The sequence below is a fragment of the Bemisia tabaci genome, chromosome 6 (assembly GCF_918797505.1).
Source record: "Bemisia tabaci chromosome 6, PGI_BMITA_v3".
Classification (NCBI taxonomy): Eukaryota; Metazoa; Arthropoda; class Insecta; order Hemiptera; family Aleyrodidae; genus Bemisia; species Bemisia tabaci.
The window spans coordinates 38237179-38257076 of NC_092798.1; the positions used below are offsets into that span (position 1 = coordinate 38237179).

At 35.7% G+C, this 19898-nt stretch overlaps 1 protein-coding gene across 2 annotated transcripts; it reads right to left on the reverse strand.

Annotated features, from left to right (window-relative positions):
- Window positions 1–1381: 1381 nt before the first annotated feature.
- Dip-C (dipeptidase C) lies at window positions 1382–18900 on the reverse strand. 2 transcript variants are annotated; one of them, XM_072301744.1, is made up of 12 exons: window positions 18491–18900; window positions 13111–13297; window positions 12173–12364; window positions 11249–11296; window positions 10271–10335; window positions 9636–9680; window positions 8548–8817; window positions 7393–7541; window positions 6604–6704; window positions 5827–6021; window positions 5019–5170; window positions 1382–2544 (listed from the first exon to the last, which is right to left on the reverse strand). In XM_072301744.1, the coding sequence occupies exons 1-12, from the start codon at window positions 18817–18819 to the stop codon at window positions 2463–2465; spliced, it is 1815 nt and encodes a 604-aa protein (XP_072157845.1). In that variant the 5' UTR covers window positions 18820–18900; the 3' UTR covers window positions 1382–2462. The 2 variants fall into 2 exon arrangements, with proteins under 2 accessions (XP_072157845.1, XP_072157846.1); XM_072301745.1 differs by lacking the exon at window positions 18491–18900 and adding an exon at window positions 14290–14646.
- Between the last annotated feature and the right edge of the window lie 998 nt (window positions 18901–19898).

Consider the following 19898-nt stretch of genomic DNA (forward strand, 5'->3'; position numbering starts at 1 on the left):
TCAAAATTTACCTCTTTCTTTTGTGAAAGATCATAAATTCAATTATAAAAAATAATAGTTCATGTTCTTATTATCCTGTTTTGATAATTTTACTACTGTCCTCTATAGAAGTGATCTAATTTGTTCCATAATGATTACGTTTAACCTTTGAATGTAATTATTTGACTTATTACAGGTTTGTGATGACAGTTGTGGTTTTAAATGTAAAAAGTCTAAGTCTTACCCCTAATTTAATTGACCTTTTCCTTTTTTACCAGAATTTAAGAGCAGTTCCCCCGAATAATAAAAAAAAAAAAAATTTCCTCCGTAAAATTGGACTGTTTCTCTGTTGAAATACTGAAATATGAATTTTTAAAAAAATATGACAGGCCTCCCTAATTTTCTCCTGTTCTCATGGGAGCTTCCCTATTTTATGCACCCCTAGTTCTCATGGTTGAGCAATTTTCCCTTCTAGGTAAATGGGTTTGTAAGAAAAAGAACACAATCAATCAATAATACATTTATTGGAATGACTGCCCGGATTCCAGTTCATACACGTTTTCTTTTCTTTGGCTTAAATCTTAAGTAGCACCGTTATTGTAAACTTGCCTCAAGTATGACTGCTAAAAATTGAAGACCCGTATGAATGAAACTTTCTGAACTTCATGAGGTATCTTGCGAACCCTTCTTTTTTCCAGCTGGGCTTATTAAAAGCTGTGATTAAAAAAATTGAAACATGGAGTCTCTTACAGATATCAAACTAAGGTAGTTTTAGCTTTACACTCTTTTTCAATACGAACTGATATTGAACCACAGGGAGTTTTTCTGTTTGTACCACAAATTGATGGCCTTAGTCGGAAACCACGTACCTCTATTGCGATGTTTCAAAATTTCTCTACCTATTTTATTTTTTCCTAACGAAGCTAATTTTATTGCTTGAAACTTAAACAGCATATTCTTCTAAGAGAAAAAAGAATCAAGGCAGTCATGAAAAATAACGTTTACCAATACTCCAAAGAAGAAAATTAAATGCGATAGGAAATCAGCAATGTTGTAAACAAAGATACGTGGTTTGGCACTTCGACCATCGAAATATTTTAAAATATATCAAATATTAATGGAGATACTTTCCAAAGAAGAAACAAGTCTTACGAAGTATGCTGTAATCTACTGTGTCTTTCCAACAACCATCTTTCGATAAATAGCGATTCTTCAAACTTGGTGATAATACAGATTTCATTATTTTTTGTTAACCTATTGAAAGCAACCATCAAAAAAGTATATTGTATCATGATCAACTGACCCAAAGCTTACCCTAATCAGTTCAAATACTAAATGAGCAAATATTGATACTGCTCAAGACAAGTTATGAAGCAGAAGAGCAATAAATTAGAGTACCACATTCAGAGATCACACGAGTGTCCATCCTTTATTGGTAAAGATAGAACATGAAAAAGGCACTGTCATCTTACTTGAATAATGAGAAATAAACAGGAAAATTCTTTATCTACTCCATGCTTATTGTATGAGTAGATATGCGTTGATACTCAATCATTGGATTTGCTTTTGAGATCAAACAGCTCGATTTGCATATACATTTCCATGCAACAGAAGTATAGAAATTCAATGATTGTTGAAGGATTTTTAAAATTTATTGATTGAAGGTCAAGAAAATATTACTGAAGCTGATGTCAATAATAAGAGCACAGTATTGAAAAGTTTAAGAGGAAAGCCAATGTTTTTCGATCAAAATTTTGAGAATATTCAGAGCAATCATTTAAAAGCATGTTATGGAGTGCTACAATGTTTTAACTACACAAGGCCGCAGAAATAAAGATATTTTAACTAAAACTCCTGACATCTTTTTATTTGTTGAATGAGCCTCTATACAAGGTATGAATTGCGTTATGAAACTACCTGTTGTTTCTTTGATATTTCTCGAGGAAATCGAATCTTACAATGGGAAGTCTGAAAATCAACCCCTAAACAAAATATAAGTATTTATCGTTAACATAGTTTAATGGAAAAAATAAAATTACATCATTTGTAGTATCTCCTTTCTATTTGATCTGTGTGAGGAATACTTGTTAGTACTTCTTCCAGCGGTTGATTACCTATATTCCCGATGTAAGAATCGTTCTCTACATAAGATTTGGAAGTGAAAACATGTGACGTTTCTATTCAGTTCAGACCTTCTTTAGTGGCCCATTATACATATTTATAACTTGCAAAAGCGTTGAGATTGTATGAAAATTGGCCCATAGACAAAATGTCAACCATGTACACATGGGTATTGGGTATAATATGGTTTTGAAATGGAAGAAACTGAATTACAAGTTTTCATATAATGAACAAGAAAGCTTAAAACTAGGAATGTGAGCAATAGACTATTCATTTAGGTGGACAAGTTTCTGATACTACGATTGTAAATGTTAGAAAAAAATTGGTTTTAGAAAAATATGATTTTTTTGAAGATAACATTATTAAAATTTTGGTTGTCCACTGGGTGTGGGATATGGTACGGCATTATGACTGTCAGCCATTAGTTTTTCAATTTCTTCCACACTGTAATACAAAAGGAAAAATAATTATTAATTAACATCGACGGTGAATCATTAATCAAGAACATCCAAAAAATTGAAAAAAAAGGATGGAATGTAGAAATTGATAAGCTGTTTCAAGGGGAAAGTACAGGGTGTTTCAGACCACCCGTACCAGGCCTTTTTCTTGGTTGGTTTAGGTCGTACGAAGTCGGAGACGGCGGGGTTGAATAGGGAATCGACCCCAAGGAATCAAGGTACACTCTACTACAGGTATGGACAAACGGGGTGCCGAAGTGGCAGCGCTGAGAAAATGGGCGATCGAGTGACGTATGAAGTCGTACCGTCCATTTGCCGCGCAGGTTTTCGCAGTCGTACTCTCGATGCTGTCAAATCTACGCGTTTTAACGACTTTCTAAAATTCCATTTGTCCATACCTGTAGGAGAGTGTACCTTGCCAAGGAATCCGAATTTCGTAGTCCCGAAACCCCCCCACCCCCCCTTTGGGGGGTAAAGGGGGGGTCACGATGCTAAAAGTCACGGTTCCCGACCGAATTGCGGATAGATCGCATCAGAATTGAAAAGCACGGAAAATTTCACGTGGAATTGACCCCTAAAAATCCAAAATCAGACCATCCAAGGCCCAAAAATGACCCCCTAAAGAGGGGGACAGTACCCCCCTCCATAATTTCTCTTTGGTCTCAAAATTGACGTAAATTCTCCAGAAAAAGACGGATTCCCAGGTAATCGACCTCGAGAAATCCAAATTTCATGGTCCCGAAGCTCCTCTAGCCCCCCTTGAGGGGTAAACGGGGGGGCCCAATTTTAAAAATCGGGGCTCCTTTCCGAATCGCAAATTGATTGCATCCAAATTGAGGAGCAGAACACATTTACATCTTAAGTGACTCCTAAGAGTTCTAGTAGACCCCCTGAATGGCAGAAAGTAACTCCCTGAGTAAGGGGGCTTCGCCCCCGCCAAAAATTTCTCAAGATTCCTCTTTGGTCGCAAAATTGACGTCGATTCTCCAGAAAAAGACGGTTTCCCATGTAATCGACCCCGAGGACTCTAAATTTCATGTTCCCTGAGCTCTTCGGGGTCGATTACATGGGAAACCGTCTTTTTCTGGAGAATCGACGTCAATTTTGCGACCAAAGAGGAATCTTGAGAAATTTTTGGCGGGGGCGAAGCCCCCATACTCAGGGAGTTACTTTCTGCCATTCAGGGGGTCTACCAGAACTCTTAGGAGTCACTTAAAATGTAAATGTGTTCTGCTCCTCAATTTGGATGCAATCAATTTGCGATTCGGAAAGGAGCCCCGATTTTTAAAATTAGGCCCCCCCCGTTTACCCCTCAAGGGGGGCTAGAGGAGCTTCGGGACCATGAAATTTGGATTTCTCGAGGTCGATTACCTGGGAATCCGTCTTTTTCTGGAGAATTTACGTCAATTTTGAGACCAAAGAGAAATTATGGAGGGGGGTACTGTCCCCCTCTTTAGGGGGTCATTTTTGGGCCTTGGATGGTCTGATTTTGGATTTTTAGGGGTCAATTCCACGTGAAATTTTCCGTGCTTTTCAATTCTGATGCGATCTATCCGCAATTCGGTCGGGAACCGTGACTTTTAGCATCGTGACCCCCCCTTTACCCCCCAAAGGGGGGGTGGGGGGGGGTTTCGGGACTACGAAATTCGGATTCCTTGGGGTTGATTCCCTATTCAACCCCGCCGTCTCCGACTTCGTACGACCTAAACCAACCGAGAAAAAGGCCTGGTACGGGTGGTCTGAAACACCCTGTATTCTATCTCCTGGAACTTATTGACAGGTGTACTTTGCAAGCTACCTCACGGTAAAAAAATTAGTTTATGTCATAAAATTAGTAGAAAATTGGATTAAATTACATTAAATGAAATGAAAATTGGCAAGAAGAGGTATCAGTATCTTTGGTTTTTCCTTAAAAGCACCTGACTGCGTAAGGAAATTAATGGCACCTTTCAATGGTCATAATGCAAAACGACTTATCTCCATTGCCGCGTTTCAAAATTTCCTCTTCTACTTAGTTAATTCGAAAAGAAACAAGGCAGCTGTATGGCTTAAAATTCATACAGAATATTCTGCTGATAGCGAAGGACAATCAGGAAAGTTTTCAAGGAATTACGATGACCAGTCTTTTGAAGAAAAAGAGAGTATGACGGGAAGTCTGCAACGCCACAAATGAAGATGCGTGGTTTTGGAACTTCGCCATTGATACGCTATTTAAATGAGTCAGAAATGATGCCAGAATTATGTTCAGATGTTTATTCCTCAACAGTTGGTGAAAAATAATAAAACATGTATTAGTGCCAAGTTTCTGAGCTCAATATCAACGTGAAAATTGTTTATAAAAGAAAAAAAAATGGTGTTGATAAGAGTGTAGAAAGTCCACAATTTTCGAAATCCTGTAAAATAAAACTTATAAACTCTAAAAAATAAAGGAAGTAAAGTTATTGAATAAGTTTTACTTACGTTCTTGGCACTTCGGTAAAGTTTTCACAGCCATCCTCGGTAATAAGAACATCATCCTCTATACGCACACCTCCGAATCCTCTGAACCTCTCCAATACCTCCACATTGAAGAAATCTTTCAGCTTCGGGTCAGCGAGAGCAGAATCAAGTTTCTGAATCATGAGAAAAGGAGCAAAATATTCAGAATAGTTAGAATTGGGGCACACCATTCCATGGACAGTTTCGAGTAAAAACAGATGCAAAACTACTGCCTTATAATTTTAAGTTAGAAAGTGTCACATTTTCAAAAATGATAGCTCCAGAGAAGAAACACCTCCAAACACAATTTCGCACGTTCTCTATTGCTTGCTATATTCAGAAAATCTCAGCTATCAAGTTTTTATTCACACCATTATAATTTTGATAATTCAAACCTTAAAGTTTGATTTTTTTAAAATTATGAAGCATAATACGTTCAATGGTAAAATAAATTGAAAATACATGATAAATTGTACGTATCAAAATTGAGACTATTCCAGGAAAAAGATAGACACACGAAAACGTGGCATAAACAGATCAAATTTATTAACGGACCGTTAACCCAATAATCAAACCAAATTCAACACTCAATCAAAAGTGGCAATACCTCTAAATTACAGATTTTCTTTCTAGAAATGTTGACTTACTTTTCCTTGCCTTATTACGTAGTGCTTTGCTGTCAACACTCCTCGTCACCAAGAAATTGCAAATTTCTGCATTATATTAAATTTTGATCTTATATAACTTTTTAGAACACCCTTTGGTAACATTGCTGAAATTATACACTTACAATGTCAATAAAGTAACAACCAGGTTCGATGGTCATGTACATGCCCTTTTGCAAAATGCGAGCTGTCCGCAATGATGAAAGACCAGGTTGTGTTGGTCGCTCAGGAGTTCCTGGCAGGTAACCGCCAACATCGTGAACTTCGATCCCTATCAGATGACCCAGGCCGTGAGGCTGAAATATTCCTCCCATATTAGCCTGCAGGGAAAATAAACGATTAAAATTAACAGGCACTTAAAGAATAACGTTGTGATTAAACCACTACAGTACTATACGGCTCTTTGAAAAAGAAAAGAGAATTGGAAAGTTAATAAGCTCAATCTCACAGAATGAATGAAAGTAAATGCCGACGCGTATTGGGATCCTACAGTTCCTTCTTCAAATTTTGACTGATATATTGCTGTTAAAATTTTGATTGACTTGGTTCTTATGGAGGCTACTAACTGTTACCTTGAGTAAACAATCTTTTGCAACATTCCAAAACCAACTTCTCTCTGTTCTTGCGCATTTCCATAGCTTCTAAGATGTTAACCAATCCTCTGTCATTGCTTCAAATCAGCAGTGACATCCTTGATGACGCTCATCATCAGGAAAAGGGTCAAGGCAAAAAAAAAATAAATAAATAAATAAACTTAGAACCAGTTTATAAAAAGTTATGAATCGAACATAGAAAAACTGGAATCACCTAAATGTTTAGATACACTCAATATCCCTATAGGTAGGTATTTTAAAAATTTAGTCAGAGATAGCTGTCACTGAGCAAACTTTAGAAAAACAAACCTCCATCATTTCTGTAACATTTCCTTTCAGTAGCTTCATTTCAATAAGCTTGGTTAATAATACTTCATTGGCTAATTTGTGCATGTCCACCCAACTGACTCCTGAAATAAAGAACAAAAAGACGTTACTTAATACACTCATACATGTCGATTTACGGCAATCCTTGGTACTCTACATCCTTCAACTTCCGCTGTTCTCTATCAATTCACAACCCTTCAAGCATCAAGCACTTGCCACTTTAAATGCAATACCATTCCTCAATCCTCTCGTTGGGCGCCTTATGCGCCGTCTCCCAGGAGAAACCCAATCTAGGACCCTCTTTGGCAACCTGAGTTTTGTTAGTCTCATATCATGACCATACCATATAAGTTGTTTTATCATAATGTCATGCACAATGGTTTGTTTGGCATCCATGATCTCCCATGCTGTCTCATTCTGGGTGCGATTCCTTCTGGAAATACTAGCCGATCTACGCCAGAGATCCATCTCTGTAGCCTCTAACACCTCCTGGGTCCGGCTATACTTCACACCCTTAGGTTACTATGCTTTGAACAGTAACATTGATGATTGTAAATCCCTTTTCTGTTTCCTTTAAGCCCTGAAATCAATGCATTATTCAATGCAGGTTAAATCCACCAAACACAACTTTATAGATGGATGGTCATTTCACGCAGTGACTGGAGTACTCATTGATAATAAACTTTGATTTGAAAAACCAAACTTAAAAGCAAGAAAGAAGAAAAGAAAAACTACAAATAATTTTAAAATTCGGCAAACTCAACCACTAACCTGGCTTTGCTGCTTTCTGCACGGCTCGATTAGAAGCCAAGACAGCATTGTATATTAGTTTCTGATCTTCAGTGAATTTGCCATTGGCTGGAAAGGAGCAGGTGATATCCGATGCATACCCGTAATAAGAGGCACCCATATCAAATAAACTAGAAAACATGAAATAAATAAGAAGTTTATTTACAGAGAAAGAATGTTGTTATTTTATATTACCAGCAGAAATTCACTGCATTTTGGCGAATCACACACTTCATCAGCTGGAAATTAATGTGTTCCAAAATGAAGAGTGGTATTTTCATGAAATAAAAGCAGTCACTTAATAATATTATTCTCACATATTTGAGTTCATCCTCTTTAAGAAAAAATCAGTTTCACTAAGGAAGTGTTTTATTGACATAGAAAATAGACATACATAATGTTTTGCTGACAAAGAGATTGTTACTGGTTACAGAAAGTTTGAAAAGTTTCATTGCCCAACTTTTCTTCTAGTTTGGTAAAAATCTGTAGGATCTTTCCCTTCTGTCTGCCTAGATTTATCAGACATTCATTGCCAGATTTAACACTTAGGTATCTAAAAGTAATCATAACACAATCGGTTTCAGAAATCAATAACTCGCGCAATCTCAACAATTTTCAAATCACAGGCAATTACAGGAAATTTTTCATGGACATTTTCTGATTGCTCGTGAGAAAGGAATGTATCGGGTGCACTGTGTTGATGTTTTGTGAAGATAAGAGCGCTATATTTACAATTCTGCTGCCCTCCACCAACGCAAGTTTCCTTAATTTTAAATCTAAATTCTAAAAAAATGATGAAATTTGATTACTTATGGGCAAAAAAGTAGAAAGAAAAATATTGCTCTCAAAATCTACTGCCACGTTTCCTTAATTTGCCACCCCCAAAAATGCCACCATGGACGATCATGTCATCCCTTGTAAATCCAGCCTTGGATGATAAAATGCAATATGTTGGTGGCTAGTGTAAGCAAGTATGTTGTATTGACCCTTCTGAAAAGACGCAAATGTCTTCAGAAAGGGTCTGGAGGGAGATATTTGGAGATTACTGCAACTTGCATGCAGCCTGGCCTAGTAAGAAACTTAGCTGAAAAGCAAGCAGTAGACTTGTTGATTGAGGAGAAAGATTTGAGAACTCACAGCATGTCTCCATCCTTGATTTGTTTCCTGTTTGGTGCTGCAGCATGACCGTAGTGCAAAACTCCGGAATTAGGCCCGGAGCCACAGATACAGGTATAGGCTGTGTGCCGACTGCCACCAACAAAATACACGTATTGTAAAAATATTGCCTCTGCCTGATACTCGTACATATCTGGGCGAACCTTGGTCATCACCATTCGATGGGCTTCGGATGAAATCCTGCATATATACCTCAAAACATCAATTTCCATGTCGGTTTTGACTACACGTCTGGGAATCAAAAGAATTGATGTTAAAAAATGGATCAATTCAAGTTAAAAACCACTGAAATGATGATAAATTGATAAAAAATTGGCAAAGAGACAATCGAGTCAGCATTAAACGAATGAAATATTTTAACATTAACATTCTTTCAAACATGCAAAATGTAACACAGACTAAGAAACAAGATAATTTTCCTTACTTTCTGCAAGATTGTTGAACTTTTTAGCCTGTAGAACATTCATGTTTTTCAGTCTATTATTTTTTGGACTATTAATTACCTATTTCTAGGTATTTTTTACTTGGTACTCTTCTCGTAGTAAGAGCTTTTGTTTTTAGAGCCATAAAAAGTTTTCTTCACCTAAAACAACTTATACTTTCCTGCTGGTACTTTTGAGTCTCATAAGGACAGACTTGAGTGGAATCACCCTAACTACATCGGAAATTGCCAAAGTTTCTCTGATGTTTTAAATTTTTTTTAAAAGAAAACTAAGCAACACTGAAACTTGAAATTTCGTGAATATATTATTCATAGTGTAGGGTAAATTCATCTAGAGTTTAAAAGTTCAAGTATTTTAATTCTCTGTTTGAGAAATAAAACATGAGAGAAAATTAGGCAACGTGAAATGAAGTTAGTCCAATTTGGGTAATTTCTCTCCTTAAGTAGCTTTTTCCTCATTTACAAATCACAACAGATATATGTAGATAAGTGATATTCTATGGAGAATATTGATCTGTTAATCACCAATTTTTTCCTGACGACACATTACAGAATAAAATGAGATCCTTTGCCTTAACGCTAGATTTACAATTTGCTAGATACTTACAGCTCAGCCATCACCGGAAATAAAATTTCATTATCAATGTTGAAACTAAAACAGGAGAGAGAAAAAAATTAGAAGATTGTGAAATTTATAAAACTGGAAGGTTTTCCCTGGCCAATGCACAAATCCACCCTCGAAGGGCACTCTGTGCTCTCATACAGCCGCTTTGCGCCCAGGTCTGCGCTTATCATTGAAATGACACTCTTTACTGAAAATGTAGAGAACCATATTCAAAGCATAGAGAGAATCTAATGTATAGTGTGAACAGTTCATCCCTCTGAAGTTTAGTGCTTTGTCCACTCTTGAAAATCAATGCTGCGATGTTTTTTAAAAAAAGAATGTCACAATGTACAATGTTGCTACCAAAAACTTGATTGTTTAAATTTCACACACTATAGTTATTTCATCTTATAGAAGGATTCAAATGCTGAAATACTGAACTGCCTAAACTTGTAAAATTATCAGATGAACTCAGTTGTGAAAAGTTAGCTCAAATCTCGAACAGATGAGAGAAAAAGCAGAAGTATTAGTGAAAAAACCCTGAAAACATTACTTTAAATAGTAGGTAAACACGTTATGATCAGAAATAAATTGACAAAGAATACATAGAAGCATAGAGAAGTTGACAAGATTTTTACCTTTCCATGCCTTCGAAATCAGGAATATTAGCGAATTTTAATTTACTATCTGAATTTTCTCCAGCCTGAAAAAACAGAAAAATTTGATACAAGTGTAGTTTAGGTAGATATGTATTTGCGTTTAATCAGAGAAAGGAAATACTCCAACCAATTAAAATAAATTTTTTTATACTCTAACTGCTCCGCTAGTCAATATAACCAATTTTTGGTTAAACAGCAAGTGCAGATAGGAATACAGTCAAAATACTTCATTATTATTTTTCACAGTACTGTTTTAAAGAAAGTTTAACCAACACAGGGTGTCCTAGACCACCCGTACCAAGCCTTTTTCTTAGTTGGTTTACATCGTACGAAATCGGGGACCGCAGGATTGAAAAGTGAATTGACCCCGAGGAATCCGGAATTCATGGTCCCGAAACCCCCCCAGCCTGCCTTAGGAGGTAAAGGGGAGGTTACAATCCCAAAAGTCAGGGTTCTTGATAAAATTGCGGTTCGATTGCATTAAAATTGAAAATTACGGAAATTACGGGGGACAGTGGCCCCCGCCATAATTTCTCTTTGGTAAAAAATTTACGTAGATTCTACAGAAACAGATGGCTTCCCAGGTAATCGACCCCAAGGAGTTCGATTTTCATGATCCCGAAGAGATTCGCTTGTCCAGGTATGTGGAATTTCCCCCCCCCCCCTTCCTAAATTAATGATTTCAATGTTAGTAATATGAATAAAAGAGACAAAAATGAGCTCATTAGTTCATTTTCATAACCTTTTTTTTTTTGGTAAACCTACAATGGAACAAATTTACAGTCATTTACAGACTGCCTCAGTCTTTACTAATTTGTTTTTATCATGAAACAAGAAACAATCAAATATAATTATTGGTTTCGCTAAGATTTTAGCATGTCAAATGGTTATAACCAAAATGAAAATATGGGTACACAACAAATGAGTGGCAAAGTATAAAAATACTGAGGTACTTACCAATACTAGTAATACTGATGGATTCATACTTTTCAGAACGGAGCTTAGCTGAAACATAAGAGAAAACAATTTTGGAACAAGAGACTAGACAGGTATGAAGAAATGGTGCCCTTTTTACAATACAACAATTTTTAATCTTAAAATTTGATTTTTATATGTCCAAAAAGCAACCATGAAAGCATGCAGAAGACAGCACTGATGGCTATCTCATATAATATTAGAATGAAAAAGGTCTTTCGTGAATGGTTAAAATATAAAATTGATTAATTGTCAATAATCAAAACGATTTCTGAGAGTCATTCCCGGACTCGAATCGGTGGCAGTTTTAAAAAGAGCAGAGATTTTTTCCTTTCAATAACTACTAAGTAAGTCTATTTTCTCAAAAACCATCTTAGCAAGAACTGAAATCGAACTATACCAGGAACTAGAATCCCACATAATCAGTAATCAAATCTCATGTTAAACTTCCCATTATTTAGCGGTGGCTGTTTGTCTACACGACTAAGGCCGATGAACTATATCTAGAGTGCGCATTCTCTCAAAAAAAAAAAAAAAAAAAAAAAAAATCATTCTTGCACTTACTCACTGCTGCCTTCTTTCGTAACATGGCAATAAATATTGGTACCCGTCATTAAGAGAGCACATTCCTTTTTTTTTCTCTTCCACGAATTTTGCTATCCATCTCTCATAATGGTAGCAGATTTTTTTAGAAGACTCTTCCTTTTTCAAAAGGATGTTTCTGCGATTATTAACTTGTGCATGCTGAAAGTCCGCCAAAATTTTTAGACATACCTAATGTAGATGAATTAAATTTACTGAACTTTGAAAATTAAAACTCGAGACTAAAATAAATGCTAGATGTAACTGAGCATTAAATACTACCTACTGTTAAACTGGGAAGAAAATTATGGAAAGAATTCTAACCTCATCCACAAAATGAGTTTCGTTCACTTTGTATCTGTTTTTGAAATCCTCCAAGCTAAGAAGAGGGCCCATCCACACACTGTACTCGGCTGGTAGTCTCGGTGCAAAAAGGTGCGACTTCCCTGTATTCACCTCTATTGCTGCATAAAAGTCTGGCTCTTCAACACCAAACGCCCAATGAAAATAGCCTTCCTATAAAATACAACATTGGCTCTGTGAGAAATATGACTCTTCTGAATACTTTCAACTCGACAGAGACAAACGAAAAGAACAAATATAAAGACAGCATTTCTGTTCATAGCCTTATTCTTTGAGGCATCAACTATTAAAAATAGTTCCAATTGATATTATTCATTCCTTCCGCAAAATTGAAGTAACCTGGGCATAATGAGATGCCTACAGCACTTTTGTTCTGAACAACCAAAAGGGAGACATGAGATTACTTTTCAGAATATACTGAAAGTCCACTTCACGTTCCTCCAATGCTTCCTTCCAACACTGCCATGCCAAGGAAGAACGCCGTATGAACATCTGAAAGTTGCCAAATTTCCCTCAATAAATTATGTATTTTTGATGACATTCATGCATATTTTTCCTTGAAATTTTCAAATATTTTAGATTAAATTGCGTACAAAAGTGTCTGAAAATTTTGGAAGATAATATTCAGAATTTTCCCAGTAAATTCGGTTTTTATCAAAGGAAATTAGGCAACGCCTGAGGGTTCACACAGCGTTCTTCCTTAGCACGGCAGAACAGCTTTGAAGAATTTCACGCAGTTTAGAAAATACACCAACGGTGCTAGGTTGATGCTGCATTGCTTTCAATTAATAATTCCTCTTTTCTTGCCTGCCTCACTAAAAACTTGGAGGCAACACTTCGCACAGGTCTATTAGGTGCTATTTAAACTAATTAAAAATTGGGAATAAAGTGCATTTTACCTGTCTGAATAGATACTCAATGTCTGTATCATAAAGGCTAACACCTGATCCTCCTTTCATAACAATGACAGAATTTTCTGGACACTTCCCGTCTTTTTTGAGCTCTTTCACCAGACGGTCCCTGTTCAGCTCAAATAGATCCATGGAGACTTTAAAAGTATGCTCCCCCATTGAATATTGTGGTTTGCTGTGAACAAACAAAAGTAACAAATTAAAAACAAAATTTTGATAAAACTATGAAATGTGTCTTTATTAAAGTAGGGGTTAAGTTTTTATCAGAGTGGCAACTTCAATGATAAATTTAAAAAGTTGAGCAAGGTGCAGCATCAAGGGTTTAACTTGGACCACCATGTTCCTCAGTTGAGTGATAAGGACTTTCTGTCATGCTTGATATTAATTCCTTCCCTCTCAAAAAAAAAAAAAAAAAAAAAAAAAAAATTCTAGTCAAAAACTAATCAAGGTAATGTCTTGGAAAAGTCCGTGATTTTTTCTGTGCTTGAGGAATAAGTACCCTGTAAAAATTTCGAGCAATAAAGTAAGCTAGGGGTTTCTGTTGAAAAAATTAATTAGGAATGGAAAAGTTTTAAGCCATCAGCATCATCCAATTAGCAGATAAATAAATCAGCCAGGACTTAGGTATGAGCCAGTCAAACCGAGAGAAATCAGAGGTGAAATGAGCAATATTTTAATAAAAATAAAGCAACTTTTTCAGTTGCATGTACTACAGATGAACTACTGAAAAATTAGAACAAACTTTTTAATCCAATTGACAGCATAAAAATTCATGGCGTTCGGGAAAATAACCAATAGAACGAAAATAAAGTTACGACTATAGGGAGAGCTAAATAAACCAAACGAATGTCTCATTTTAAAGGAAACTAGGCCTGTTGATGACAAATAAGAACGTTAGGAGCTACACCAGTAACCTCGAGCTGCTTACTTCCTGCTGAGTCTTCACAAGGCTGGGTACTCACTACAATGATGACTGAACAGGCAGGGTACCGAAATGCATGAGAAGATACTCTAATTATTCAGAAGGAAAGTCAAATACACTAATTATTCAAGGGGAAAGTCCCATAATTGAGGCATACTCTCAATTAAACTAAGTGACATCCATCGCATTCAATCTCTAATAGGTGGTAATTCGTATACTGGTGGGTAATGAATAAAACATTTTACCATGTTGCACTGGTAGAAGCCATGATAACTGGAAGTAGTAGAGGTCAGCTGTGTTTGTCACTATATATTCAGTCACTGTAAATGACACTGGGAGAAGTTTGGGTGTAAAATTCTTATCTCAATAACAAAAAAAACCTTTATCACAAGAAACAGAGCTTATGTCACTTTATGACTTTCTTACAAGTTTGGATGTGCGTTTAATTTCTCCTTTGATAGGTAAACGTAGAGATTCAGAGAACAGTTTATGAGGACTGTTTGAAACCTCTTCTGTTGAGCGATATTTAATTAACTAGAACTTCTTTTTAGCTTGAAGATAATGGAAGATTTACTTTTCATTTCAAGTGTCCGACTGTTGTTGTTTACATTACGTTCTTTGGTGGGAGGGGAGGGGTCCTTGAAGAATGGAGGGGAGGAACAGCTGCTACGACGCGGGAAATTCAAATTACTGATAAGAAAAAAATCTAGAGTAGTGTTCTCATTCATGATTTTTAGAACCGCAATTTATCACGTAGCACAAAATGACCTTAGTCACTTTGTCATACTTGGAAATAATTTTTTTAAATTTTAAGAAAAATGTATTTTGAGACTCATTAGTCTTGGCAAAGATGTCCAGAAATAACAATTTTTTTTAAGACCTGAAGGCCAGCCAAATTCAGAAGAAATGAAACTGGGTAAATTTTAATAAAGTAAAAGATTTTGAAATAATTAAAGGTCCCATGCATGACAACTAGGAAATTTGGTTGAAGACTTTGCATACCAATTTTGAAAAGATAAAGGATTACTTTGTGTTGTGAACTTGGACAGGGGCTCAGTCATAATTTTTTTTTTGCAATTTCAAAGGTGGTCATAAAATATTTCATTTGCACAAAAATCTGTATTGAAATCGCATTGAACCAGAAGAACACTAAAATAGGTACCTTAATTCACAATGTTAGAAATTTTTCATTGCGATCTACTTTTACAAAACTTACTGAAAGAATATGAAAAAGACAGTATTCTTTCAGACCTGGGTAATGAACTTCTTTCGATATCGTCAAGGGTATTTTCTGAAAATAGTGGGAAAAATTATGGCTTAGACAATTTTCTTCAGTAGAATTCCTAGTAGCATTGGCCGTTCAATAATTTTATACGCTCATAACTTTCAGAGTGAAAATTCTTAAAAACTGTTAAAAATATCTGCGTTAAGAAACTCATTTTGTTCTGTTTCATGTTAAAATTAAAATGCCATTTTGCACTTTTACAAATTTTTTACTTTTATATTTTAGTAAAATTTAACAAAAATTGTACCTACAATTTTTGTTTTTATTGTTCACATATTTGGCAGTTTATTTTGTGTTTCGTAAATGAGTGACTTTGGAGTTCAACAAAATTTTGATGCCAACTTTTTTTCAAAGATAACTTTTTCCTCTATCGTAAACACTTGATAAATTTTACTTAAAAAGAACATAGGTACTATGAGGTTTTTCTGATCCATACATTTTGTTTTTAACATTTTTTAAAGCCCAAAACCAGCCGATACTACTAGAGATGAAGTATGAACAGGAATTTCTGAAACATTGTGCCTATTCAAATAACAAATAATTATTTCAAAATTCACTAGGTATTAATATGCTTACAAGTTTAGCCCTGTACTTAACAGAGAGTAAGGCAAGGGATGTAAAACGTAAAAGGAGATAGATCATAAAGTGAGTATAAGAAAAAAACTTTGGATAAAGATTTCAGTTTTCATCCCCTAATGAGAAAAATGAGGTTTCAACCAATGCAAATACTTATTTAGTGTCATAATTTACATGGAAACGCTACTTGTATGCGGTGCGGCTACGTGGTTTTGTAAGGATTTAATTAAAATGAGTTATGATGGAAAAAGTTTCAAATTTTAATTTTATTTTCAGTTTTACATAGAGCTATGATACAAACAATAAATAATAAATAACAAGGAGAAAACCAAACTGTTTGTAAAATTATATGAGCTATGAAATTAGTTACCTAAATTTGTTAGGTAGGCCTAGGCCTGGTAAATCAACAATTAACAATGGTGATAATTTCATTCCCAAATTAAATAAAATGGCCCCTGGAGAATAATTTACAATTTTTGATTGGTAAAGTTCAGGATGAGTTTTTCACAAAAAACTTTTAATTGGAGCTCGGTTCCAGAATTCCCTCCTGCAAAATTATCTAGAATTAATCACAACATGTATTCTTGATATTCTTGATAGTCTTTACATTTAAAAAGATTCAAGGTATCATCAGAAAATTTCATGGAGAAAAACTTAAATTCCCCGATACAAAGTATCTTGCTAGCAGCAGCGTTGCAGTATCAGATATACAACTTAGAAGGGCATTGTGATGCCTTTATAGCCAAACATTGACTACCTAGAGCATGGATATTGATCAGCTGAGAGAACTAAGACAAATTATTAGAGAAGAAATAGAGTCCGACAATTTTTTTTGCGGATACTTCTCTATTTCTTTCAATGGTGGGAACAGTTAATCCGTACTTAAGGTCATCTAGATGGAAAGTAGAAGCCATGATTATGAAGTTGAATCAGGGTGCTTCATATTTGAATTGACATAAGCAAACAATTTTTTGGGATAGATCCCTAGAACAATCAAACGGCTATAATCCAAACTGACAACTTTCAAGCCTAATTTTTTCAAGATTCGCTTTCTCATCACTTGAGATCCAATTAATTCACTGCTTTGAAAACAGTAGTGCTCTGGAGGATGAATTAAAATTGCGACAGAATTTTTGTCAAGTTTTATTCCGCCTGTGGGGTCTTTGGGATGAATTAGGGCATCCACTGTGAATAAATTCACGAGAGGCAGCTGTGGCAAAGTTACAGATGTTGAAAGCTGATTACCACTAGTTAAGATTGAATTAAGCGCTAGGTTTATTTGCATGAGAGCGTTCCTAATCCGAGGGTCCACCCAAGTTTTTGCTTCATTTGAGTGTTCATATGGCAGTAAAGGCCCTTGATAATGTTTACACTCTAGGCTCATGACACAATCAAGTATTTTCAGTTTTGTGCGCATTTTCTCAATCAGCTCGATGTTGGATGTAGAGTGTAAGCGATCTAAGAAAAAGGGATTGAATATTTTTTGAGAAAAATTTAGAGGGTACTTTTCAAGATAAACACAGCTCAACAAAATTTCAAGGACATCCTCGGGACAAAACTGTATAAATTTTTCATTGAATGCTGTTTCTACAACTTTCCAGAAGTCTGCGCCGTTTTCTGGGTGATAATTCAAAAAACCAATGGGCCAAAATATGGCTTTCAGCGCTGAGGGAGATAGATTTCGGCCTTGACTTGTAATAAAATCAGCACAACATTTTAATAATTTTGGAGATTTCACTCTAAAGTAAAGACAGTAACTAGCTACACTAGTGATGAATAACTCATTGAATATAATCCCACGTCTATTGGTAACAATATTCTCTAGAGATAATGTGACAGTTTTATGATTAAAATCAAGAGCTTGTAAATTGTTTAAAATTTCTATGATATCCTCTACTAAAACTGACTCTATATTCATGTGAATCCATTTGGTAATGCTACTAAATATTTTCCCAGGATTCAAAGAGGCTGTTACAAAAATACTTAAAATTTCTGCAATGTTGCTCCCAGATAGACATGACCAAAATTGAGGAAGTTTCTTTTCTAAAATATTCAAAATTACAGTCTGACTATCTTTGAAGTATAGAAGAGTTCGAAAAACATCCATAATATTTTCTTCATTAATACTGTTGGTGTCCTCTGCAATGGCTATCCAAAGTTTATCAACATGTCCACCGTCTCCCAGGGTGGAAAAAATTTGTACTATCTCACAAATTTGAGAAAGGTTAAATTTGCCATCAGCAGCTCTGATTAATATTTCCTCTGATAACATGTTCAGATATTTTTCTTCATTCTTTTTAAGATTATCACGGTCTAAAATTCGTAAAGTTTCTAGTAAAATAGTATTATCACCTCTGTTAACTATAATTTCAACCAACTGGTTAAATAAAGCTGTCCTAGTAAAGTTTTCTTTGGGTTTATTTGCTGTGAGTCTCATAGTTCTATTGCGAAAAGTTTTGTTATTTTCTAGGTTTACAATTCTACGAAGGGCAGCACAGGCAATTGCTGGTTGAACTTCTTCCGCAGGGATGGTTTCAAGATACTTAAAAACTTCTTGAACAGAGAGACATGAACTGAAATCATACCGCATATGTTCCGCTGAGCCACTGCTAGTTGGAGGTGAGTCTTGTTTAGGATGTTTGCCACCAGATGATTTGCCATCTATATCATACAGCATAAATACTTCCGCTCCACGAATTTTCCGGACTATGACGGGTAATTCCTGCATATCAGAGCCATCCTGCCAAAGTATGGTGGAATGCCCTAGGTTCTTGTTGTCGTAACTTTTGAAGAGCACCTGAGTTCTTGGGATACCACAGCAGGAAATTGGAATTAAACTGGATTTCAAGATACTGTTCTTGAGGACGTTACAATTTTTGAAACAAATTAATCCTAAATTGACCGAAAACCACATTTTTAACTGCAGATTTAAGGGGTACGATTTTTAGAAATCACCACATAACCAAAGAAAATTGTAATGTTTACAGTGATAAGAGACGACCCGATCGTCAACAGGGCACCCCGAAAACAAACCGGTTTGGTGCGTTTTCGGAGGTGTCTGGTGCTTGTTCGGAGTGCTCGATTTCCGCGGGTTTTTTGAATTGACGCTGAGGTGTATCCGCCGCGCCGCGCAGTGCAGTTTCCGCACTGCAGTTTTGTTTTTTATGATTATCTCGTAACTTAAGTTGTTGAAATGCTTAGAATAATTTACTTTAAACGTTAGAACGACATTACTTTAAACAACACATTTGTATTTTGAACCTGTAAATGAAAAAGACTTTTGAAAAAGTGAATGATTCATTTTTAAAATAATAGCCAAGTAGGTAGGTAATGAACCTACAGTGGCTACAGATGGGAAACATTTAATGCAAGCAGGGTTTGCCAATTTTTCTCATGGTCACCAAAAAAAAAAAAAAGCATTTCTTTCCTTGCTGTTTTTTTAAGCAATAGTTAATTATAAATTGGTATCACCTTGAAAAACCCCTAAAAGTCTCATTTAAAGACCAGCCTAGGAAGGAAAAAAAAGTGTGCTAAAGTTTGCCAAAAGAGGAAGTTTTGAAAAGTTTTAGAGGAACTGTTGGGTCTGAGTCTACCTCCTTAAAAAAGAGTTGCGAGTGATTGTAACCTGAGGATATCGATGGTGTAAGTCGGCAATCACATAACTCAGTTTGCGAAGTCGCAGGCTTCCTGTCATACTTTATTTTTGAAACGGAAAACTACTCAATGGCAATTCTTTAAAAATGTCTTGATTTTTCTTCTCTGTGCAAAAACTTCAAGGAATGATGCCAATTTATTCTCCTTTAAAAAAATTACATAGAGGCGGCGATTTTCAGACACCGCAAACGAGTTATGTGATTGCCGACTTACACTGTCGATATGACATTATTGCAGCGACAAAGATACAGCAATTGCTGTAATGGTTTAGGGAACTTAGAATTCATGGGCATACTCAAGAAAGATCTAGTCTTCTGACAAGAGCATTAAGAGCTCGCT